General features: G+C 38.3%; 1 protein-coding gene across 6 annotated transcripts in view; it reads right to left on the bottom strand.

Moving 5' to 3' along the window:
• The window catches only part of LOC103029501 (transcription factor 4), a 274,560-nt gene that overhangs the window by 168,896 nt on the left and 78,468 nt on the right, over positions 1-27,196 (bottom strand). For all 6 annotated transcript variants that reach the window (XM_022676294.2, XM_022676295.2, XM_022676293.2 and 3 more), the window contains one exon: positions 25,350-25,443. In XM_022676294.2, the coding sequence (XP_022532015.2) occupies positions 25,350-25,443 (94 nt within the window). The remainder of the gene's footprint in view (positions 1-25,349; positions 25,444-27,196) is intronic.

The following is a 27,196-nucleotide window of genomic DNA, read 5'->3' as shown; positions in this document are numbered from 1 at the left end:
TCTATACACTAGAGCAGGAGATATTAGTTCATAAACACCCTCAATAAGCACTCCTATACACTAGAATAGGAAATATTATCTCAATCATCATCAAAAACACTCCTATACACTATAATAGGAGATATTAGTTCATAAACGCCCTTAATAAACACTCCTAAACACTAGCATAGGCGATGTAAGTCCATAAACACCCTCAATAAACACTCTCAAACACTATAATAGGAGATATTAGTTCATAAACACTCTCAATAAACACTCTTATACAAAAGAATAGGAAATTTTAGTCCATAAACACGTCAATAAAAATGCCTTTAGACTAGACGAGAAGACATTACTCCATAAACACTCTGAATAAACACTCCTATACACGACAATATCAGATATTAGTACATAAAAAAATATAATTAATTCAACACACTATAATAAGAAAAAATAGTCCATAAACACTATCAATAAACATTCCTATACACTAGAATAAAAGACATTAGTCTATAGACACCAACAATAAACACTCATTTACAATAGATTAGGAGAGATTAGTACAGAAACACAGTCAATAAACACTCCTATACACTAGAATAGAAGATATTACTCCATAAACACTGTGAATTAACATGCTGTTACACTAAAATAGAAGATATTAGTCCATAAAAAAAACATTAATCACTTCAATACACTATAATAAGAGAAATGAGTCCATGAACACGTCTTTACACTACAATAGGTGTTATTTATACATAGAAACAGTCAATAAACACACCTATAGATTAGAATAGGAGATAATAGTTCATAAACACTTTAAATAAACACCACTTTACGCTAGAATATAAGAGCTTAGTCCATGAACACTTCAAATATACACGCCGTTACACAAGAATAGGAGAGATTAATCCATAAACACCCTCAATAAACACTCCTATACACTAGAATGGCAGTGTATGTGAAGTAATGGACGCAGGCAGATTGTCTGCTACTGTTTTCAGCAATATTAACATACTTCAGTGCATATTTATAGATAACTGAGTCAAACAGTGTTAGAATCCATGCAGGGTAGGCTATTAGAGAATAATGATCACCTCACACTGCATAGTTTGAAGAGAGTGTGTTATGATGTAGGCATACAGTTAGCACCATGCTAATCATTTGGGTGCAAACTTCCATTACTTGTTGGTTACATTAGCCTTGTAGCACCTGTGCTAACACTAAAAATGGCCACAGGCTGACTTACTACATTTAGGTTAAAATTAAGTCTGTATAAATGTTATTTTTGCTGAAATACTCTTTTAATCTAGGTCCTATTTAAAGCTAGAGGGATCACAGATACAATCTGTGTGTGTGTGTGTGTGTGCTGGCTTAACTAGACAGATAACAGATTAAAGCAAGGGTCAGGCAAAGTTGACATTTGCGAGAGTGATTTGGAGGTATTTAAAGAGATATTAAGCACAAGCTTAGAGAAAGAGAGAGCAGGACGAGTGCATGGAGAGGATGATACAGGTCAATTTAGCTTAACCCTTTTAGGTCTACATTAGAGCTTTTGTGTTTTTCATGATCATGTTGTTTCTGATAGTATTATACCTCCATACTTAGTAGGAGATATCAAACGGTCCTTAAACAACCTCAATACATTTTTAAACACTAGAATAGGAACTATTAGTCTATAAACAACCCTGACAAATGCTCTAATAAAACAGATTAAGATATATTAGTAGGCGATCTTTATGGACGAGTATATATTGTTCTTGTTTATAGGAGTGTTTAATCAGGGTGTTTATAGACTAATATCTCTTGTTCTAGTGTATATGAGAGCTTATTGAGGGTGTTTATGGACTAATATCTCTTATTCTGCTGTATAGAAGTTGTTATTATGGATGTTTATGGATTAATATATCCTATTTTAGTGTATAGGAGTCTTTAATCAGGATGTGTTTAGACTAATATATCATATTATAGTTTATTTGAGTGTTTATTGAGGGTGTATACAGACTGAAATATCCTATTCTGGTGTGTAGGACTGTTTATTGAGGGTGTTTATGGACTTATTACACTATATTCTAGTGTATATAAGTAACTATTGAGAGTGTTTATGGACTATTATCTCCTATTCTAGTGTACAGGAGTGTTTATTGAGGGTGTTTATGGACTAATATATTCTAGTGTGTAAGAGTGTTTATTTAGGGTGTACTACAATAAGATATATTAGTCCATAAATACCCTTAATAAACACTCCAATACACATGTTGAGGTTGTATGCAGGCTTATAATGTCTTTTCTAGTGTTTATGAGTGTTAACTGAGGGTGTTTATGCACCGATATCTAATACTCTAGTGTATAATAGTGTCAAATAATAAATAGATGATATTATTACAGGACTATGTACAGTATTTTGACTGAAGTGTTAGTTTACAGTAAAAGCAGAGCCGTGAGGAAGAATTTCAATATCAATGCTCTCAACATAATCAGATAATAGCAGGGTGGTCTCGCAAAAAAATATAATCACACATGACGGCAGGAGCTTTTGGAGACGCTGCACAAAGAGTGTGTCTGCGCGCGTGTGTGTGTATACGCCGATTTGCATTTTTTTAGTGCGTGTGCGGCGATAAAAAAATCTATTTCTTACACCCTTGTTTACCTCAGCTGATGACAGAGGCGCCGCAGCGCGCTGAATAAATTCCTCCACAGTAATTCTATTATAACAGAGTCATAATTTGATAATAATAACTCTGTCATATCAGCGTAATTCACACGCCGCTTATTCAAAGCAGAGAGAGGGAGTTACATAACTCTACACAACACAGCCCCGTCTCTTCTCCTCTTAACCCTTTAATTATCGCTGTCATTCTGCTTCAGCGCTTAAATGTAATCAAACGATTCAATTAATAAAGCGCTTTAATTTGTCCTGATTCAAAAGCGCTACATTGTGTTCAAACTGTATTAATGCTAATGCTATAATAAGCTTCATGCTTCATCTGTTTTATTACTCGTCGTTCTTAAAGTTGGGGTCCGAGGAAACTCAGGGCTTTACAATGCATTGCAAAGGGGGGTCTGCAATATTTACTTATATAGATATAGCATATTTTTTATATATTTTTAAAAATATATATTATAAGGCGTGCTATAAATGAATGTGTATTTTCTGCTATATTTTCATACATATAAGGCACACTGGATTAAAAGACGCATTTTAAAAGACACTATAAGCAACTTCTAATTCAGCAGGTCTTGTCGCTGGGTGGTGGTGGGGGGTAGCTAACTAAGTTAAGTACAACTAAGCTAAGTAAACAAAACTGTCATAAAAATTGACTTTTTTTTTTTAAGTTAAACTAGTGCTGGATGTTAATCTACACAGATTTCTCTCTCTGGGTGAGTAAAGCACTTCCATTTATTTACAGTTAGCTTAGATCCACAAATTTCTCCAGCACTATGGCTGGAGCATTAGCATTAGCAGCTAACTCCTAGCGGTTAGTGGCTAATGCCATCTGACAGTGCCACACAGAGGAACCCTGAGTGTTCTAGTAAGCAATGGCGATATTAGCTAACAGTTCATTCAACCTAGCTTGTTTTAAAATGGTAAACGCTTAGGCTACAGTCCGATATACTCACCTCTGAACAGCGAAAGTGCTAACTAGCTCTTAGCGTGGTTAGTGAGTAATGCTTATGCTGCTCCAGCAGTGCTAGCCAGGGTTAGGAGCAGGCTACAGGCTGATAATACCTATTTCTGAACGCTAAAAGAGCTAGCCCTTAGCGTGGTTAGCAGCTAATGCTAACACTTCGATGGTGCCAGGATGTAGTAAAGTTTAAAACTAAGTGGACAAAAGTACAATATACAATCCCTTTTAATTTGTATAAAGGCTCTTTCTTTTTCTTCCTTTTCTCATTTGACTTACTATTATTTTTTATTATCATTTTTTATTAATATTATCTTTTTAATCTTTAATTATCTTTTTCCTTTTTAATATAAATGCATGTATGATTGATTGAGCTAAACTAAATCCTAAATTTCCTTCGGGATAAATAAAGTATCTATATATCTATCTATCTATCTAAACTGCTGATAAGGCACAGTTTAATCTGATATATCAGCCAGATAATATTCTGCTTTGAACAAACGCTGTCTCTGCTGCTCCATGCGGTTTACACACTAAGAGCGTAGCATGTGCAGCGTTCACTGCTCGCAGCTGCGACACTCAGTTTATCCATTCTTCTTCCCACGCCAGACATCTCTGGCCAATCAGAGGAGGTCATGAGCTTGCGTGGTTTATTGGTGCACATTTTGGTGTGTTTAGGTTTATGCCTGCATGAAACCAAACCAAACAGAGGGAGAAACACTCCAAGTAAACTGATTAAAAAAAAATAGAAACTACTACAACTACGTGTAAGAAAACGCCCTTTAATACTCAGCAAATTAAGTTCTAGATTCTAGAAGTTAAGAAATCCTTACAACCGAGCTGAAATGTTTAGAATAAAGTAAAAACAAAAAAGTTTCCTCTAGCCAATTTATCATGCATTCTTTATTCAAGCCCCCAGATTGGCTTTATCTCCCCTTGAACATACAAGTATCTACTAGTATTTTTATATTCATTCTTTCCTTTTTAATATAAATGGATGTACGATTGTACTGCACTGACAGATGTAAACTCGTCATGTCAGAAAAGAAAACTGAAAGATGAAGGGAGGGAAAGAGAGAGAGTGTTAATAAAGAAAAGGTCAGAAATGATAACGAACGGCTCCAACACCTCTCCTCAGCAGTGGGGGCTTGTGGGTAAAAACAGCAGCAGAACAGCTGGAGGAGGATAATGAGTACACACACACACATTTATGCTCTCTGTATCTGGATGAACAAAAACGTTATGCAATGCACACACACACACACAACCTCTCCTTTCATTTTAATGTGTCTCTCTGTTTACCTTTCTATACTTTCTATACTCTCTCACTCTCACTCTCTCTCTCTCTTCTGTTCAGAGACTGATGGATGTCTGTATGTAGGCAGTGGTGGGGAGGGAGGGAGGTGGGGGAGTCTGGGGTTGGGGGTGGTAGGGGTAGGTCAGGACCCCTTGCTTGCCCACCCCTGAGCGGTCAGAGAGGGTTAATCCAGGGGCCGGTTCAGAGCAGCTCTCAGTGGATCTAAGTGTCAATCAGACCAAGAAACGAGAGTCCGAGGAGAGATTTACTCACCTCTGTTTTAATCAAACGCATATATATATATATATATATATATATATATATATATATATATATATATATATATATATATATCCGAATATGTTTTTCTTTTAAATGCATAGCTTTCAGACCTCAAATAATGCAAAGAAAACAAGTTCATATAAGTATTTGGTGGAATAACCCTGGTTTCTAATCACAGTTTTAATGCATCTTGGCATGTTCTCCTCCACCAGTCTTACACACTGCTTTTGGATAACTTTATGCCTGCGCTCCTGGTGCAAAAATTCAAGCAGTTCAGCTTGGTTCGGCTTGTGATCATCCATCTTCCTCTTGATTATATTTGAGAGGTTTTCAATTTGGTTAAATCAAAGAAACTCATAATTTTTACGTGGTCCCTTATTTAGTATTTTTTTTTCACTTATTAAACAATAAAAAAAGAAAAAGAACCAGTATCATGCTGAAACATACCTCTCTTGACTGTAGATGAACCCTTTTTAAAAGCAGAATTAATAGTACTCGAAGGAAGTCATATTCTGATGCTCTCACATTCAGAGGCAGAATTTGGCATAACACCTAGAAAGAGGAGGAGGATTCAGCCCACAAAGATGATGCTGAAAGAATGTAATAATATTCTTTAAACCATAACAGTACTAATTTCCTGGTACTGAGTAATAATAATACTATATAGTAATATATGTATGAAGTAATGCAGGTGATGCCCCCTCCAGCACTTGGTACCCACACAGCACTCCTGCCCTTCTCTACAGCCCCTCCCCATCTTTTCATTTAGCCCCGCCCCCTGTGCCCCGGACCCTTCTGTTGCCCCGGGAGTTGTGTGTGTCTGAGCTGGAGTTGGCATGGCGTTTGGTGAATGCCCCTGCTCTCCTAAACACGCTTCACACACCCTGCTGGACCACAGCCAATCAGAGCAGAGTGCACACACACACACACATCAATAAAAATGCACACAAAATACACACACACATAATCAAGCTGATGTACAGAAAAAATAAAAAAGATAAACACAACTATACCGTAAATGCACGCACACACGTACACACACGTACACACATGAATGTGCACACACACCACTGCCATTACCCAGGAGGCATCTGTCTCTCTCTTTGTCTCTCTCTCTCTCTCTCTCTCTTGCTCTCTTTGTCTCTCTCTTAAATGCTTATAATAAACTTATATTCCACTTTAACACACAACATACAACTTTTAGCTAATCTATCAGTGTTCAGTATGAATTACCTGATAGTTTCCACAGAAACATATTTAAAATCTACTATAATGATGTACTACACTATAATAATGAGTACTACACTATAATGAACTCACACTCCACTATAAATTACTCAGAATATACTATAAACTCTTTAGTAACCACTGTGAAATTATTCCCCATGCAGTAACTATTATACAAATTGATCCTTATCTACTAGGAATTTCTCAATATGTTCAGTATTTGATGAGATAGGTATCCACTACGAATTATTCAGTATCTAAATGATTCAGTACCTACTAAAACTTATCCAGAACTACTTTCTATAAATAATCCACCATCTATTATCAATTATCCTGAATGTCTTTCTATGAATGATCAATTATGTATTATAAATTACCCAGGACTACTTTCTATAAATGATTCTGTACTTGCTATTAAATATTAGATGCTTATTACTATAAATGATTCAGTATCTACTATTAATTATTCAATATATATATATATATATATATATATATATATATATATATATATATATATATATATATATATATATAATGAATTATTCAGTATCTACTATGAATCAGGATCTACTATGACATACACAGTGACAATTACTATAAATGATTCAGTATCTACTACACTTGATTCTATTCTCAATTATCAATTATCCAGGATCAATTATTATTAGTCTCTGCTATTAATTATTCAGAGTCTATTAATATAGATAATTCAGTATCTACTATAAATGATTCAGTACCTACCATGAATTATACAGTGATAATTAATATATAAGGTTTAGTTTCTAATATAATTGATTCAGAATCTACTAGAAATGATTCAATATCTACTATAATTGATTCAGAATCTACTATAAATGATTCAATATCTACTATAAATGATTTAGAATCTACTATAAATGATTCAATATCTACTATAATTGATTCAGAATCTACTATAAATGATTCAATATCTACTATAAATGATTTAGAATCTACTATAAATGATTAAATATCTACTATAATTGATTCAGAATCTACTATTAATGATTCAATAGCTACTATGAATTATTCAGTATCTGCTATGAATTATACAGTGCTAATTAATAGACAAGGTTCAGTTTCTACTATAAATGATTCAGTATCTACTAAAAATGATTCAATATTTTCTATTAACTATTTAGTATATACTATAAATTATTCAATATTTAACTATACATTAGTCAGTATTCACTATGAATTATACAGTGCTAAGTTCAGTCTCTACTATAAATTATTCAGTATTTACTTTGAATAATTTAGTACTATTAACTAAAAATGATGTGTGTTTAACTTTTGGGATGATTAACAGCATCAGTACATTAGTTAGGAATGTGTTTAACTCTCTTGTGGAGTTCCAGAGGGGGAAGTGAAGTGCGTTTTGGAGTTTGAAGGGTTAATCAGTATTTCCACGCTCTCTGAACTGAACTGTTACTTCTTTTCCTTTTCTTATTCAAATCAGACCCTAAATTAAATACGACACAAATCACGGCCACACGTCCTAAAGAGCCGACGAAGCCTGGATCTTCCTTAAACCCCACCCGGCCTAAAAACACCCGACTCGTGCAAAAACCAGAGGAGAGAGAGAGAGATAAAGAGAGGGCGCCCCTTGTAAAGTCGTCTCCCGATGTCGTGCCGGATTTGCGGAGACTCTTTTTTTTTTTTTTCCTTTTCTTTTTTTCTCCTCCTGCGCGAGAGCGGATCCTGACGCAGCACTACGCGACACACACTCCACACACTCCTCTTTTTCAGCGCCGACCGGATTAGTCACACCAGGATGCAAATCACCCTTCACTCTTTCTTAAGTGTACGAGCACCTCCAGCCACCAGCAACAGGCCCAACACCAGGCCGCTCCCAAAGCCTGCGTCCACCGAAAGGAAAGTGCCAACGCTGGCGCTACACGCACACACATTTACACACACACATACACACACACACACACACACACACACACACACACACACACATTGAGCTTTCATTCCGGAAAAAAAAAAAAAAAAATACCGAATCAACACATTTAAATATGTGTTCTTAAAAATGTGCTCCAAATGTTTGCTTTCACTGCTACATAAATCAATCGCTGAACAGCAGCTTTAATATTTCCAAGCAGCTAAATTAGAATAATCTCTCCAGATTCTGACGATTGCACTAAAAACGCTTCTCTTAGCATCTAAATTCACATTTAAATTCAGTTTACCAACATAGAACGCACTCTTTTAAAAAGGCCAGACTTCATTCAGATTCATTTACATCAACTTTAATCATTTCAGCGTGTTCACAGATTTATTTTCTTAATCCAAATACACTGACATGCCAAAAGTCACAGGACAGAAATGACTACTGTGTCACGTGACTTTTGCCAAATATCCAGGATTGAAGTAAAATTAATTTATTATACTGGACAGATATAATAGTTCTCTAGTAGATATTTAATAGAAGAATAGAACAGTGTTAATTTTTCCTTTTGCTATAAAGAGCAAAAAAGTTGTACCCTGATGGCCCACATGTCCCTAAAATAATATGTATAATAATACGATATTTCAGGGTATTTTTGAAATAATGATATTTAATATTTTTGCAGATATTATTGTGTACGATACAATTTGACCCATCTAGTCTGAGTCAACTTTCTCTTACTTGAGGGTCGAATTTAGTTTTTTGTTCCTTATATGCACAAACAGTTACCATATTTTAAAATACACTGACATGCCAAAAGTCACAGGACAGAAATTACCACTGTGTCCCATGACTTTTCCCAAATTCTATCAAAGTCAAACATTCCTACACTGACCTGTGTGTTTAAACGGACAGTTCTAGGCAGATGATACCGGTCACTATCCTTACCACTCACTGTACTGTCCACTACAGGTGAAAATGAATGCCCTATTCATAATGAATGTGTATTACCGGTACACACATGACCCACACGCCACCCACAATCAGGACTTGCTTAAACTCCAGTCATTCACAAGATAACACCTAACAACATACAGAAGTGTGGGCATTCCTAAGCTATTGAATCTTCTCCATCTTGCTGAACTGCAGGTGGTGATAATTGTGTTCTAGCAGATTCCAGAATACAGTTGAAAATGATGAGTTTCTTTGATTTTACCAAATTGAAAACCTCTGGAATTTAATCAAGAGGAAGATGGATGATCACAAGCCATCAAACCAAGCTAAACTGCTTGAATTTTTGCACCAGGAGTGCAGGTATAAAGTTATCCAAAAGCAGTGTGTAAGACTGGTGGAGGAGAACATGCCAAGATGCATGAAAACTGTGATTAAAATACACCAAATATTGATATCTGAACTCTTAAAACTTTATGAATATGAACTTGTTTTCTTTGCATTATTTGAGGTCTGAAAGCTCTGCATCTTTTTGTTATTTCAGCCATTTCTTATTTTCTGCAAATAAATGCTCTAAATGACAATATTTTTATTTAGAATTTGTGAGAAATGTTGTCTGTAGTTTATAGAATAAAACAACCATGTTCATTTTACTCAAACATATACCTATAAATAGCAAAATCAGATAAACTGAAGTGGTCTCTTAATTTATTCCAGAGCTGTATAGAAAATATACTGACATGCAAAAAGTCATGGGACTGAAATCATAAGACAGCAATGTGTTCTGTGACTTTTACCATGTTCCATGAGAGCTACAGTACAGTACACTAACGTGCAGGATATGGGTGTGTCTGCAGTTGTTTAAGAAATGGCTCCAAGAAATAAAATATATGATTTCACTTGAGATCTGCATTGAGCTCCTTGGACTTTCCTATTGTGCAGAGTGTTGGTCAGTCCAGCGACTGCAGCCAATCAAAAAGCCTTTAGAGCTTAGTGCTAACTCCATGACTCCATCATCACATGCTCGCACAAAGGAGTGTGGCATTTGATGGTGAGCATTTTACTGTCTCCGGATGGCTGGTCTCCACGGACAGGGTTGATGTGGCAGAGGGCAAAGCGGGCACTGGGCAAGGGAGGCCTGCCCAGCAGAGGGGCATTCACATAGAGAGCAAGCAAACCACAGGAGACAATGACATAAGCAAGCTGTTCTCTCTCTCTCTCTCTTTCTCTCTTTTCTGTCTTTCACATTCACGTCATTTAACTCACCTCTTAAAAAAAACACCCCTTTACAGTAGAGTATGCTATATTATTCCATAAACACCCTCAATAAACACTCCTATAAATTAAAATAGGAGATATTAGTCTGTAAGCTTCTTCAATCAACACCCCTATACACTAGAACACGAGCTATTAGTCCATTAACACCCTCAATAATCACTGATATACACTAGATTAGAAGATATTTATCCAAAAAAAACACCCTCAATAATCACTGATATACACTAGAATAGGAGATTTTAGTCTATAAACACCCTCAATAAACACTTCTGTACACTAGAATAGAAGATATTAGTCCACAAATATCCTCAATAAATACTCCTATACACTAGAATAAGAGATATTAGTCCATAAACATTCTCAATAAACACTCCTATACAATAGAATAGGAGCTATCAATATATAAACACCCTTAATAAACATGTCTAAAAAAAACACCCCAAAAAACACTCTTTTATACTAGAATAGGAGATATTAGTCTTTAAACACCCTCGCTAAACACGCCTATACACTACAATAGGAGATATTAATAATTACATACACTTATTAATCACCCCTATACACTAAAATATGAGATACTAGTCCATAAACACCCAAAAAAACACTCTTTTAAACTAGAATAGGAGATATTAGTCTTTAAACACCACTCCTATACAATACAATAGGAGATATTAATAATTACATGCACTTATTAATCACCCCATACAGTAAAATATGAGATATTAGTCCATAAACACCCCCAATAAACACACTTTTATACTAGAATAGGAGATATTAGTCCATAAATGCCCTCAATAAACATTCCTATACAATAGAATAGGAGATATTAGTTTGTAAACACCCTCAATAAACACTCCTATACATTAAAATAGGAGATATTAGTCCATAATCACCCCCAATAAAAACTCTTTTAAACCAGAATATGAGATATTAGTCCATAAACATCCTCAATAAATACTCCTGTACCCTATCAAAATATAGTCTAACAGAAGATATTATAGAGCTTTTTCTGCTGGTAACAGATGGAAAGAAGACTTATTGGTGTTTTTTCCTTGTGAAATCTTCAAACCATCAGAAAGATAGGTCCCACCTCCTGTCACTCACACACACACACACACACACACACACACACACACACAGAGCTCAGTCTCCGTAGCTCCTTGCTGATACTGATCAGCTTTCTCGTTTTCTCATACAGACAGGTATGTGGTATTCCTAAAAGTGCCCATAGAAAAGAGAGAAAACGTAGAGGAGTTCAGAGATAAATGAGATAAGAGAAAGAGATGAGAAAGAACAAGGAAAGAGAAGAAATGAGAAGATGAAGATAAAATAAGAGAAGAGAAGGAAAGAGACAATAAAAACAAGAAATGAAAAGTAAAAAGAACAGGAGAAATCAGAGAAGAGAAGAGAAGAGAAGAATGATGTCAAAAGAACTCAGAATGATGTCAATCTCCATTGTGGTTGGAGATTGGAGGATGGAACCAGCAAGACTTAAAAAAACAAAACACACACACACACACACACCCCTCTCCTCTCCACCCCTTCACTCCAACCCCTCCCTCCTTCCCTAAATCCCACCATCCTGCCAGCTCCTCATTTGCATGTGCTGCTTTTAGGGGCGTTTTTTTTTTCTTCTTTTTCTTTTTTTCCCTCCTCCTCCTCCTCTTCTTCTTCTTCTCCCTTCCTTCTTTTTTTTTTCCGCGTCGAAAAAGTTGGCAGCCCTCCCCGTTTTCCCATAATGCCAGCATTTGGGAATTGTGAGCGGAATGAAGCCGATCCAATCTCCCGACTGCGACATGAATTTTCATTAATTACAACCTTGTCAGCAAAAGCATTATCGAAGCTGAATATGAAAATGCTAATGAGCGCTCATTTGCATATTTTGCTTTGTCGGAATGTCATTAATTATTACGTTTTATGATGATGAATGCAGCTGTCGATGCTCTCCGAAGCGTAATTAGCCATCAGAATGCATGGATCCGATCGGGTTGCGGAGGGAAGAGGGGGGGATAGAGGGGGGTGAAAAAAAAAGGCAGGTCCGGCAAAAGGAAAGTAAACTTTCACCCTCTCGCTTTCTTTTTCTGCTCTTTCTTTCTCTCTTTCTCTCTCTCTTTTTCTCTCGTTCCCTGTTTAATCTCTATGTCTCTCGTCCGTCCTTTACTCAATTGGTCCTGGCTTTCGCCTTGTTTCGCCTCTAAAAATCGCAAGGCCTAGCCTTAACCCCCAAAACGCCTCAACCTCACCCCGCCCTGCAGAAAAGAAGAAGGAGGGGGGAAAAATCGTTATTCCGGCTTAATTAATGCCATGCTTAATTACTCCAGCATGATGTCAGCAGCTTTAATTAAGTATTGGCTCGGTTACAGGAAAACTCCTGGCTGCATTAAAAGTCATTATGGAGATTTGTGCCAAAACCCTTCACTAGGATTTGTATTCCTCATTAAAGGAAGCGAGATGCCGGAGACGGACGAGGCGAGGACGAGGAACGACCAAACACACACACACACTTTCCCACACACACACACACACACCTGAAAACACACACACACACACACACACACACACACACGCCTTATCACACACTGTGGCCAGCGACAGGCCTCAAAGGACCCGATCCGGATTAACGTTGCGTTCCATCTCTCTCTCTCGCAGCTTTTTTCTGAATCTCTCGACCCTTTCACTCGTTCTCTCTGCATCTCTCTCCCTTTTCCTCTCTCTCTCTCTCTCTGTCGTTTTTTTGAAGGGGGGGGAAGAGAGGATGGAGAGGGGGGGATGACAAAACACAGTTCATCTGCCTTCAGCCGCTGGGAACAGTGTTTATAAGTAAAAAAGAAAAACAGGAGTAGGCAGATGGGCCCATTACACATGACCAAACCAATCAATCAGCGCTGAAGGGCCCAGGTGCAGCCCAGCCGCGCAACAACGCGCCATTTCACAGTCTGTCACACACACACACACACACACACACACACACACACAGTCCTACATGAGCAACCCGGCCATGCTCCCACGAGGGCTCATCTGCAGCACTCAAACAAACACACATACACACACACACACACACACACACATATATATGCACACAAGTGGGCACACGCATAGTACACTCATGCAGGCAGGAGCATGTGTGCAATGTATACACACACACACACACACAGAGTACAATACACACACACACAGACACTATATATTTATATGATTATGTATATACAATGCAACCTGGGCCTACCGACACACTGACTGACACACACTTAAGTGGAGTGCATTCTAGGGTTGTGCACCAACATTTTTGAATATCGTGAACAATATTATACCCTGAAATATCGTTCCATATCACCCACCCCTAATTCATCAGCTCTCATCAGGGTACTACTATTTTTTTTGCTGTTTTTAACAAAAGAAAGAACAAAATTCGCACTGTTCTCATTTCCCATGAAATATATGCTAGAGACTATATATAGATTATATCTGTCTAGTATCATTCATTTTAATTTAATACTGGATATATGGAGATGTGTGTTATTAGTATGATGACAATCTGGATCATTGACTTCTGTTACAGGTCAGATCAAATTCTTGTATTTTTTTTATATTTCATTTAGGGTTAGGGTGTGCCATATCATATTGTAGGCAGTAATAAAATTTGTTGCAGTAGTGTATTCGTCAATTTTTTTTTTAATTCAGTGTGTTTTTTTTTTTTTTTTTTCATATCGCAAATAGTATCGTTATCTTGACAATACCATGAAATTATTATTATATTATTTTAGGGCCATGTCACCCATACCTATTGTACACATTTCCAAAAAAGCTCTGACAGTTACAAAAAGTTCAGGTAAAGTTTAGGGCTAATAATGAATAATTGAATAATGAGGTAAAAACCTAAATCATTAATCTGATTTCAGAGAGGTGATGTCAAGAGGTGATTATAATCATACTAATGTAATCATGATTTGATACTCAAGAAAATCTTAGACATTGATGAGTAAAGATAGTAAAGATCTTTAAAAAAAAAAGCAGAAAATCTCAAAAGATTACAAGAGATTGTAAGGAATGTGCACATTTCTTCCTCTCCATGGCACAATGTCATAGCATATTAAACCGCTCAAGAAATCAGTAGTAATTCTATTGTGTAAAGGGCAAAAACTGAACATGATCTCCCATGATTACACACTGACATGCCAAATGTAATGGGACGGCAGTAAATAAACTGATCATGAAGTGTTACCTAAAAAAAATGAAGGCATAGGAACGCCAACACCAGTAGAAGTTGTGAGGTTGTATCTTGTGAGTGAGGTTAAACACCAGACACCGTGCTCATGGTAAAACAACATGAATTATGGAAGTTGGAGCAAGGCCTGATAGTTGAAATAAATGGATGGAACATTCAATTTCAGTTCAATTTTAGGGAGATGTTTGAAGTATTTTTTGTGTCACTAATCATAGGTGTAGCTTCTCTTCTTTTTTGGAGGTGCTATGGTGCCCTGCTTCATTTAAGACTTTTGTGTTAGAAAGCTAGTTAGCTTTAAAAAAAAAAGGTGTAAAAAAGAAGAAAAGAAAAAAAAAAGGTTAAATAGCCTGTGGGAATGTTGGTTAGCATAGCTCACTGATAAATATAAACAGGAAAAAACAACAAAACAAACAACATAGAAACAAGTAATACACTGAGACTAGAAATGCCATGAAAAAAAACAACCTTATAAAACCAAACAACATAAGAGATGTAACAATGTACAAGAACTGACAAGGGAACACATAAACAAAGGGCCAATATATGCAGAAGGGAAGTAGACAGGACACACCTGGGAACAGGTAACGAGAGGGTGGGGCTACAAATAAACACAGGTGAAAAACAATGATGCGGAGACACAGGAGGAACACTCAGGGCCATGTGCAGGGGAGCACGTGGGGAAGAAACACACGAGTACGGAGGAGAAAGGTAAAAAACAAACAGGGCGGCAGAAAAAAAAACAAAGACAGACAGGAGAGACACAGAACAGGATGAGAACATGGCAAACAAAGTATTTGTATTTCATTACTTAACACCTCTAATTCTATTCTATTCTATGCTTTACTTACTTAAGATATTTTAACATATATTATTAATAATACAATGTAAATGTCTAAATGTTTGCATAAATATTTGGCAAGTATTTGTTAAATGCTCTGTATAAGGGTGTTAATGCAATATTGTGTCAATTATATTAACATAAATGGCCTTAAAATGACAATAATATTATTTTCACATTTATCCCAAAATAAAATAGGCCTTGTATTTTAACCATGAAAAGTCACACTTATTCACCACCATACGTTGTGAAATGAATAGAAAATAGAGTCAAGACATTGACAAGGTTAGAAATAATGATTTGTATTTGAAATAACATTGTTTTTACATCAAACTTTGCTTTCATCAAAGAATCCTCCATTTGCAGCAATTACAGCATTGCACACCGTTGGCATTCTAGCTGTTAATTTGTTGAGGTAAGCTGGAGAGATTGCACCCCACGCTTCTAGAAGCAGCTCCCACAAGTTGGATTGGTTGGATGGGCACTTCTGGCGTACCATACGGTCAAGCTGCTCCCACAACAGCTCAATGGGGTTCAGATCTGGTGACTGCGCTGGCCACTCCATTACCAATAGAATACCAGCTGCCTGCTTCTGCTGTAAATAGTTCTTGCACAATTTGGAGGTGTGTTTAGGGTCATTGTCCTGTTGTAGGACGAAATTGGCTCCGATCAGGCGCTGTCCACTGGGTATGGCATGGCGTTGCAAAATGGAGTGATAGCCTTCCTTATTCAGAATCCCTTTTACCCTGTACAAATCTCCCACCTTACCAGCACCAAAGCAACCCCAGACCATCACTTTACCTCCACCATGCTTAACAGATGGCGTCAGACATTCTTCCAGCATCTTTTCATTTGTTCTGCGTCTCACAAACGTTCTTCTTTGTGATCCAAAGACCTCAAACTTGGATTCATCCGTCCACAACACTTTTTTCCAGTCTTCCTCTGTCCAATGTCTGTGTTCTTTTGCCCATCTTAATCTTTTTCTTTTATTAGCCAGTCTCAGATATGGCTTTTTCTTTGCCACTCTGCCCTGAAGCCCAAAATCCCGCAGCCGCCTCTTCACTGTAGATGTTGACACTGGTGTTTTGCGGGTACTATTTAATGAAGATGCCAGTTGGGGACCTGTGAGGCGTCTGTTTCTCAAACTAGAGACTCTAATGTACTTATCTTCTTGCTTAGTTGTGCAACGCGGCCTCCCACTTCTTTTTCTACTCTGGTTAGAGCCTGTTTGTGCTGTCCTCTGAAGGGAGTAGTACACACCGTTGTAGGAAATCTTCAATTTCTTAGCAATTTCTCGCATGGAATAGCCTTCATTTCTAAGAACAAGAATAGACTGTCGAGTTTCAGATGAAAGTTCTCTTTTTCTGGCCATTTTGAGCGTTTAATTGACCCCACAAATGTGATGCTCCAGAAACTCAATCTGCTCAAAGGAAGGTCAGTTTTGTAGCTTCTGTAATGAGCTAGACTGTTTTCAGGTGTGTGAACATGATTGCACAAGGGTTTTCTAATCATCAATTAGCCTTCTGAGCCAATTAGCAAACACATTGTACCATTAGAACACTGGAGTGATAGTTGCTGGAAATGGGCCTCTATACACCTATGTAGATATTGCACCAAAACCAGACATTTGCAGCTAGAATAGTCATTTACCACATTAGCAATGTACAGAGTGTATTTGTTTAAAGTTAGGACTAGTTTAAAGTTATCTTCATTGAAAAGTACAGTGCTTTTCCTTCAAAAATAAGGACGTAGTGTATATATATATATATATATATATATATACATATATACCCTCACACACAGTCACACACTCCCACACATACGCTCCTACAGTCGAGAGGGACTCATCTGCAGCTTCAGCCTGCCTGACATCTTCATCACACACACTGCAGCCCTGCAGAGAGTGAGCGAGTGCGCGCACACACACACACACACACACTCAGTCTCTCAGTCTTTTTGTCTTTCTGTCTTTCTCTACATGACTGCCCATGTTCCTCAACACACACACACACACCACAGTTACGGTAAACCAATCCATCACACCCTCCCACTCGAACCCTCTCTCTAACTCTTTCAATCTCTTACATCTTTCTCTAACTCTAATTTCTCTCTCTCTTTTTCTCTCTGCACCATGCCCCACTATTTCTCCATCTATCTCTCTCTCTCTCTCTCCATCTTCTGCTCTGCTTCTCCTTTTCTATCCGTTCCGCTTCCCCAGTGGACCGTCCCTCTCTCCCAGCATTCGGCTGATGTCCTTCTTTGTCATTTGATTGGACTCTATTTATTAATATCTCTTACGATTATATCGATGTTTGTTTTACTGTACGGTTAGAAAACCGAAATGATTCAAATATAATTCACCAAACTGAGACACACAAATTCCGCAAACTACAGGGCGAGGAATAATGAACGCAGGCACGGCTAAATATAGAGGTTTAAAAATGGGAATGAATATTTTGGCTGTCCGAATGAACAGCACAATTCTGATAGATTTCTTAATCAACAAGCTGTTAAATAATTCAGCACATACGCAATGTGTTCATCAGGAGATAAATCATGAAATAATGATTCCCTCTCTCTGAGTGTGTGTATGTATGTGTGTGTGTGTGTGTGTGTTTCCTGTTGTCCCACTTCGGCTTGGCCGGAGGCTGGAAGGGATGATCCGCTCAGGCAGCCAACCAACCAAACGCTTTCAATGCTAAACCCAGACCAATTGGGTGCTCCTTCATGCAGCTGACCAATTAGATGCTCTTTCCCAGGCAGTATAACCAAGCCAACCAATCAGCCAACCAATCAGACTCACTCTCCCAATCAGTCCTCCAATCAAACGCTTTCTCGCAAGCAGTTCATCAATCCAAACCAATAGCCGACCAATGGAACACTCTCTCCCAAGCAGAAGAATTAACACAACCAATCAGAGTCATATTCAAGCAGCAGTACCAATCCAAAAATCAGCTCTCCATTCGGAGACTCTCCCTCAAGCAGAAAAAAAATATCCAATCATCCGCTGACCAATCAGACACTTTCTCACAGGTAGAAGATCCTAATTCAACCATTAACCAACCAATCAGACACTCTCTCCAAAGGAGAACCAACCCAACCATCAGTCAACCAATCAGACACTCTCTCCCAAGTACAAGAACCAACCTAACCATCAGCCAACCAATCAGACAATCTCTCCCAAGAAGAACCAACCTAACCATCAGCCAACCAATCAGACACTTGCTATCAGGAAAAGAAACCAATCCAAACAATCAGGCAAACAATCAGACTCACAATTCCGTACAGTCAACCTCCTGCAAAAGTATTGAAACATATATAAATATATATTATTTTCATTTTTTTATTGGTAACTGGTATTTGGCGGGTAATGGGTTCTTCAAATTGGTCTGGGTCACACTGGATCAAGAGTGCACCCAGATTTTTGTGTGAAAGTCAGGAATACACCCCAGATAGGTCACTTTCTGTGTTGCATTGCACTATGGGATGTTATTGTCCATCTAAATCACATTTAAAAACAGAATTCTGGATATATCGATACACTATAATTTGACACTTTTTTCTATACTGCACACTTAATTCTCAAAAACTAGTTAGTATTACTTATTGGTGTGTAAATGGGATACACCCACTAAATGCATAATGTACACTAATACTACACTTGATTTACTAGACATTATCCCAAACAGAGAGAGGGAAAGAGAGAGAGAGAGAGAGAGAGAGAGAGAGAGAGAAACTGAAAACTGATGGTCAATTTACACCTGAAGGCTGCAGGCTGAGAGGCCGCCCCACCGCCGTGCCATGGACTCGTGCCAAGAGCCCCGACCTTCTCCCCTCTCTCATCACCCCCTGCCCCTCATTCATCCCTCATTCTCCCCCCTCCTCCTCCTCTGACTATTTTCATGCCCCCATCCCCAGCCTCTTTCTATCTCTCCCTCTCTCTCTCTCTCTCTCTCTCCCTCTCTCTCTCTCTCTGGGGTTCTCTAAGGCCGGCCCCTGAGGGTGGTGGGGTTCACTGTGGTAGCCGCGCCCCGTCCCGAGCCTACGGAGTGGCAGAGTCCAGAACCAGAGCATGTGTTAATTAGGTTGGCGGAGGTGAAGATGGGGGGTGCATACCTTCAGGACCCGCAAAAGGGCCCATCAGATGCCATCTGGGCCAGCTGTGTGTGTGTGTGTGTGTGTGTGTGTGTGTGTGTGTGTGTGTGTCTAAATACTGGCAGAGACACAATTCAGTATTTCAGTTAATATGACATAATCAATAACTTGATACATTCTCATATTTACTTATATAACAGGCTTCAGCATCAAACTGTTATACATATAATATATATATAATCTAATTGTATACTTGTATACAATTGTATACTGTTATATTAAAAGTAAAAGTATTCATTCAGGATGAAGTCAGTCTGGAATTTTGTGTCCACAGCTTGCAATAGGAAAAGTTTCATGGAAAAGACCAGAAATCTGGCTTTAATTTCTTCCATCGATTAGTTTTTTTCCCCATTATTAATTTAAAATTAAAATAAATAAGTTAATATATGATTCGTTATCAAAGAAGGCGAGTAAAATTCCCTGTAGTACACTTAGTGACACTTAAAACCGAAAAATTCCCGCATACGGAATGAAGCGGAATAGCGCTGTTAAGTTAACAGGACTGAGGCGCTCTTGTGTGGAAAGTGCTGAAAGGAGACGGCCGAGAGGAGTCTTTCTTTCTGTGTGTGTATATGTGTATGTGTATGTGTGTGTGTGTGTGTGTGTGTGTATGTGTTTCGTCTGCCAGGGTCTGACAGTAAAGAAGCACTGTGTTAGCCGGCCCGCACCTGCTTGGCTCCCTGACTAGACTTACTCCAAACACACACTCACTGACTTACACTCACACACACACACACACACACAAACTCACACACACACACACACACACACACACATACACATCTACATGGAAATCATCAATCCACACAACCAGGGGCCAGTAAGTAGGTGTTTCTAATAAAGTGGCCAGTGATTGGAAATTCTAATAAATTTCAAATCATCAATCCACACAACCAGGGGCCAGTAATTAGGTGTTTCAAATAAATTGGCCAGAGAGTTAAATCACAAAGTAGTAGTGGGTGTTTCTAATAAAGTGACCAGTAAGACCATAAGACATTATACAGTAAATTTTCCTAAATAAGTCAGGTTAGGACACATGTATGTGTGAGCATGTGTGTGTGTGAGCGTGTGTGTGTGTGTGTGTGTGTGTGTGTTTGTGTGTTAACAGCCTCTCTCTTGTGGCTTTCTGAGTCTGACCATGCAGTAAGTCCTCAGAGACAAGCGTGTCCTCACAAAACTCTCACAACCATGCGACCCACACAAGCAGTCAGAGCCCGTCACAGCACACACACACACACACCACTATGACAAAAGTCATGGGACATGAAACTAAATAATTTATGAAGTGTTACCTTGTTATCTTGTGTGAGTGAGGTTGAACACTGTTCAGCAAGTTCATGGTAAAGTAAATTAAATGATCAGAGTCTGGAGTGAGGAGTGAGGCATTGGGACACTCCATTTCAGAAGTTGTGGGGGCATTTATTATTCCTCAATTCACACAGTGTGGCACACTTGTCCTGGTATTACGTCATAGAAGGCAATACCACCCTCAGTGGACAGAAGCACAGTGGGGGGGTAAATGATCGTGACTGGTGGTGTCTGGCTAGAATTGTCCATGTGAACAGACAAAGTACTCTAGTCTGGCAGAAATCCTATAGACAATAAATGGAGGAGATCTCACATACATGTCCTATATCCCTCAATTAGACATGGAAAAACTACTGGGACACAATACCATAATATTTTCCATGCTGTTTGGCATATGAGTGAAAGACATAGAGTGAAAGAGAAAGCTAAAAATATTCAGCAACCAAAAGTATTTGATAGCAAAAGGCAAGACCAAATTATTTATATTACACAATTAAATAAAAAAAAAAACAAGACAGGCATATATTTAGTGTATTTTATTTTGTAGAATGGTGGTAAAAATATATATAAAAACCCTTTAGACAAATGTTTAATTTTGTTTTGATTGTTTGTTCAGTTTTGACCAAAAAATATACTGTATATTACAAACTATATTATAAGGCACATTTTAAGTTACAATAGTAAGGAACATGGTGTCACCATGTTTCCTTCTCTAATTCAGCAGGGGAGGTGAAGGTGTACACAAAGTAAAGCCTAAGTTAACCAAACTGTAATTCTTAAAAAAAAAAAAAAAAAATGTTCTTTCAAAGTTAAATAAGTACTGGATATTAATCTACACAGATTAACCGTTTATTTGGGTGGACGAGTAAAGCACTTCTATTTATTTACAGTAAGCTTAAATTTCCAGTTTTTTAGCACGGTTAGCAGCAGTGCTAGCCACAGTTAGCCGTGCTTAGCACTAGTAAACTCCCATGTAGCTTGTTTTAACATGGTAAACTCGCAGGCTACAGTCTGATATACTCGCCTCTGAACAGCAAATAAGATAGCCCTGCGGTTAGCGGCTAATGCTAATACTGCTCCAGTCTCAGTGATGGAGAAACTTCACTGAAACTCCTGTATAACGCTGTACTTCAGTGGAGTGGCTTTCCTGCTCCTTACAACCTGACTGGCACTGAGGGTTTTCGTGAAAATTTAAGGATTTTAGGTGCATCTTACAGTGCAAAAAATAGAAAAGAAAAGAGACAAAAATGTGAGAGCAAGTGAAAGCTCGAAAGCTAGAAAAAGAGACAGATAAAGCAAGAGACACAGAAAGTGAGAAACAGAGAGAGAAATAGAGAGAGAGAGAGAGAGAGAGAGAGAGAGAGAGAACAGCCCAGGGCTCTATATTACATTTTTTATGGTTTAAGTCAAGCTTAATTAGTCTCAGGCTCTCGTGTCGCAGGCTGATAATCTGTGTCACTGGCCATTTGCTCAGTGTGGCACACACGGCCAACGGCACAGCGTAGCATTATGGGTAAGTGAGCACACAGAGAGGAAGTGAGAGAGAGAGAGAGAGAGAGAGAGAGAGAGAGAGATGTGGAGGTATGACAAGTGACCTGGCATTTTAAGCCTTCTGTGCATTTGGGTGTATAATACCCACTGAGCTCTGACAGACAGCCCTGCTTTCTTTGTGTGTGTGAGTGTGTGTGTGTACACAAAGGTCTACAGCATGAAAATGTGAACAGCTCTGCACCTTCTGTATACTGTACACTTAAAACATGAACCTAACCTAGACCCAAACATGGCCTAGAAATGTCCAGAAAGTTCTGCAAGTCGTCTCCTCAGGTGTAGATCCAGGTTTTCCCATAAAAAAGCACAAAGTAAAGCCCCAGCAGGGTGAGATTAACTGTGGGGGAGGTGGGGGGAGATAATTATTTATTTATAATGCCATGCTTCAAAACAGAGCATTGAGATTACTCTAAATCAAGGAAAACACACTGAAGAACATCCTTTTTTCTTAATTCAGTAAATTCAGGATTTTTTTCTTTGCATCTTTGCATTACTTTCACTGTAAATATACATTTACATAAACATGTAAAGGGCATTCACTGTTAAACATCCTTTTATGATTATTAATTCCTTAACTGTGGCCCGCAGGCCATTTGCGGCCCGTTTCCTTTTTTTTTGGAGTGGCCCGCAAGGTATTTTAGAAATAAAATGAAAGTTGGCCCGCTGTTAAGCAGGTTTTTATAATCTTCAAAGATATAAAGTTTGAAGGCTAGGTGTCAGAAAGCGGGCCAAAGAGTCTAAAAGCGGCGAGAGTGCTCAGTTGTAGTGCAGAAAACGAGCTACGGGGTCTAAAAGCAGCGTGAGTGTACAGTTGTAGAGCAGAAAACGAGCCAAAGAGTCTAAAAGCAGCGAGAGTGCTCAGTTGTAGCATGGAAAACGGGCCAAAGAGTCTAAAAGCGTGGAGAGTATACAGTTGTAGTGCAAAAAACGAGCCAAAGACTCTAAAAGTAGAGAGAGTGTGCAGTTGTAGGGCAGAAAACAAGCAAAAAGAGTCTAAAAGCGATGAGAGTTTACAGTTGTAGCGCAGAAAACGAGCCAAAGAGTCTAAAAGTGGTGAGAGCGTGCAGTTGTAGCGCAGAAAACGAGCCAAAGAGTTTAAAAGCGGCAAGAGTGTGCAGTTGTAGTGGAGAAAACTAGCCAAATAGTCTAAAAGTGGCGATAGTGTACAGTTGTAGTGCAAAAAACATGCCAAAGAGTCTAAAAGCGGCGAGAGTGTACAGTTGTAGCACAGAAAATGAGCCAAAGAGTTTAAAAGCGGCAAGAGTGTGCACTTGTAGTGGAGAAAACTAGCCAAAGAGTCTAAAAGTGGCGATAGTGTACAGTTGTAGTGCAAAAAACGAGCCAAAGAGTGTAAAAGCGCCAAGAGTGTTTTACCATGCATGTGCACCAATTTGACTTAGTAGCACTAAGCTTTGAGCACAAGTTTTGAGAACTTCAAAATCACGACTCCGACAATTTCAGGGCTTTAATACCCATCAAAGTATTTTTAATTGGATGCTTAAGCCCTATCTGGACGTCATTGGTTTCTCAGGGAGAAATCTATGAAAAATATTTCACACTTCTACTCAGTGCTAAAAGTCTTGCATCCGGACTGCAACTGAAAAAACATGACATCGAGTTCAGTAGCTCCTCCATTTCCATTCGCTGTTATGATTACGTGGATCTCCGTGGAAACGTGCACCCAAAGTGTAATTACGGTGCATAGCAGTGGACAAATAGCTATTGTATTAAACGCGAGGTGACGAAATTCAGACATGTGGATTACCGGAGGACCACGGAGTTTACAGTAAAAAAAAACAGTAGATATTTCAGCCTTTAATTCCCCCCCCCCATAAAAGAGAAAATGACCCCCGGAAACCCTGAGAAACGAATCCGGTCCGGATAGGGCTTTAGACAGTCAATCAGGTGCTCAGATGGCTAAAAAAAAACACAGCACACAGAAATAGCTACCAAATTTCTATGGCTGTTTTTAGTCATTTTTAAACAAACAAAGCTATTGTTTCCAAGCAATCAAAGCATTCTGACGCCACCTGCTGGTTAAACTGGTGTAAATGAATGAAACCCAAACCCAAACGATGGTCCATGAGTTCCCCACACCGTGTAAGGATGCAGAGGGAAGGACCATCATCATTCCTACCCAGAGAGAACACAACCAGTTGTGCTCTGTGGTTCTCGCAGACACGTATGGCTGTGGCATCACCTGGATTCAAACTTGCAGCCTCCCGATGATAGAGCAAGTGATTAAAGAACTAAGCTACTCTGAGAAGCCAAATTTTAAAAATATTGCTACAAATTCAAGAGTAGGCATTCAAAATATCATGATCCAATTCAGTATTCAGTTTCGATCCTTAGCTTGGTTGTAGCAAAGCGCCCTCTAGCATCCTCTGGCTACCATTAACACATGATTTGTGGCCTTATTTTAGTGAACAAAACAAAAAAAACATGTTTAATTGAGCTGATAAGTGTGGTGACGTTACCTGTTAGCAGCCAAAACAAGGCTGAATTTCATTTCTACTTCCATTCCACCTTAAATAGTGCAGCAATTACAGTGTGTGCAATTCAATAACAGAACATAACTGCAGCAAAATTTAAGGTGGAACTGAAAAATGCCTTGTTGTAAAAGTGATGCAGAAACTACAAACAGCACATAGAAGAACACGTTCCTCAGGAAAGCAGCAAACATAACAATACCTATAACAATAAAGCCATCCAGCACTCACCTGCCAGTCTGGAGTTGACGTAGGGCGGAGAGATGTTGTCGTGTGAGCCGAGGTCCCGGTTGGCCATGTGATACTGAGATCCGTCCACGTAACTCTGCAGGGGTCAGAGGTCACACATCAGGTCAGAAGAGGAAGGGCTAGGTTTGCGTGTAGTTTTACTCAGTTATGAGTAAATAATGAAACGGTTTATTCCTAATTTGCCACATTTTCTCCAGTCTGAACTTGATCTCATGATACTGATCACCTCATCAGACTGTGATTGAAAATGAGTCTTCAAAACAGACAGCCCGACCACGAGCTTTACCACCACCAACAACAATTCATTCAGTACTCAGGAAGACAGACAGACAGACCGACAGACAGCTACATAAACAGATGCATCATAAGTGTTTTTTTTTTTTCTAAGATGGAATTAAATCAGTTTTTTAATTAAATTGGTAAAAACTTTCTTTGTAGCACATAGCAGTCATTAGATACCAGACAGATGGATAGACAGACAGACAGGACAGACAGACAAACATATATATATATATATATATATATATATATATATATATTTGTTATATTTATTATATATATATATTTTTTTTCATTTTAATGTTTTATATTTTCATTCTTGTTCTTAGTTCTATTATTCATTATTCATATTACTTTTACTATTATTTATTTACTTATTTTATATTAATATATGTTTTACATATACTCTTTTCTATTAAATGTTGATTTAAAATTGGTACTTCTTTTATAATTTTTTTTTTCTATTTTATTTCTTATTATTTCTAAAATATTATTAAATATGTTCAATCCCTTCGATGTTATAATGGCTCGGCAACATTGTAAATGAGGGTCACCCTCAATGTTTAATAAGAAAGAAATAATAAGAAAGACAGAGAAAGGGATAAAGAGACAGATCGACAGACTGACTGACACATCAATAGATTGACTGAGAAAAAAACCAAACAGACGGACGGACAGACAGACAGACAGGTAGGCAGACAAAAAAACAGAATGATAAATGCCTGCATAGACAGAGAAAAAGACAGACAGATGAACAGACCGACAGACAAATTCATAGATTGACTGACAAAGAAACATTCAGACAGACAGGCAGATACACAGATAGACAGATAGATATTTGCTGACAGATTGATAGATTGACAGGTAGGTAGACAAATAGACAGATAAATGACTTCACAAAACAGAGCAAAACAGACAGATCGACAGACTGACTGACAAATCAGTACACTGACTGATAAAGATACAAACAGATGGACTGACAGACAGACAGACAGACAGACAGATCGATAGATAGATAGATATTAACTGACAGACTGATAGATTGACAGGTAAGCAGAAACAGATAGAATGACAAATGACTGAATAGACAGAGAGAAAGACAGAGATTGACAGACTGACTGACAAATCAGTAGACTGACTGACAAAGAAACAGACAGATGGAATGACAGAGAGAAAAACAGACGGACAGACAGAGAGACAGACACACAGACGTACAGACAGACAGACAGGTAGATGTATTAACTAACAGACTGATAGATTGACAGTTGGGCAGAAATATAGATAGACAAATAAATCACAGCATAGACAAACAGAAAGGGATGAAGAGACAGATCGACAGATATGTATATAGATATCTGATAAAGAAACAGACAGATTGACTGAAAGACAAATAGATGGAAACATGATTGGACAGATAAACAGAGAGACAGTCTGTTGGTGGATGTGAGTGTCTGTGGTTGATAAAGCCAGACTGTAGCTGCTGCAGAGGTGACTATAGAGGCTCTATCTGCTTCAGCTCCAGCGGAGGATCAGTCGCTCTTCTGGGAGAG

The sequence above is a fragment of the Astyanax mexicanus genome, chromosome 17 (assembly GCF_023375975.1).
Source record: "Astyanax mexicanus isolate ESR-SI-001 chromosome 17, AstMex3_surface, whole genome shotgun sequence".
Classification (NCBI taxonomy): domain Eukaryota; kingdom Metazoa; phylum Chordata; class Actinopteri; order Characiformes; family Acestrorhamphidae; genus Astyanax; species Astyanax mexicanus.
This window is presented reverse-complemented; position numbering and strand designations above follow the sequence as displayed.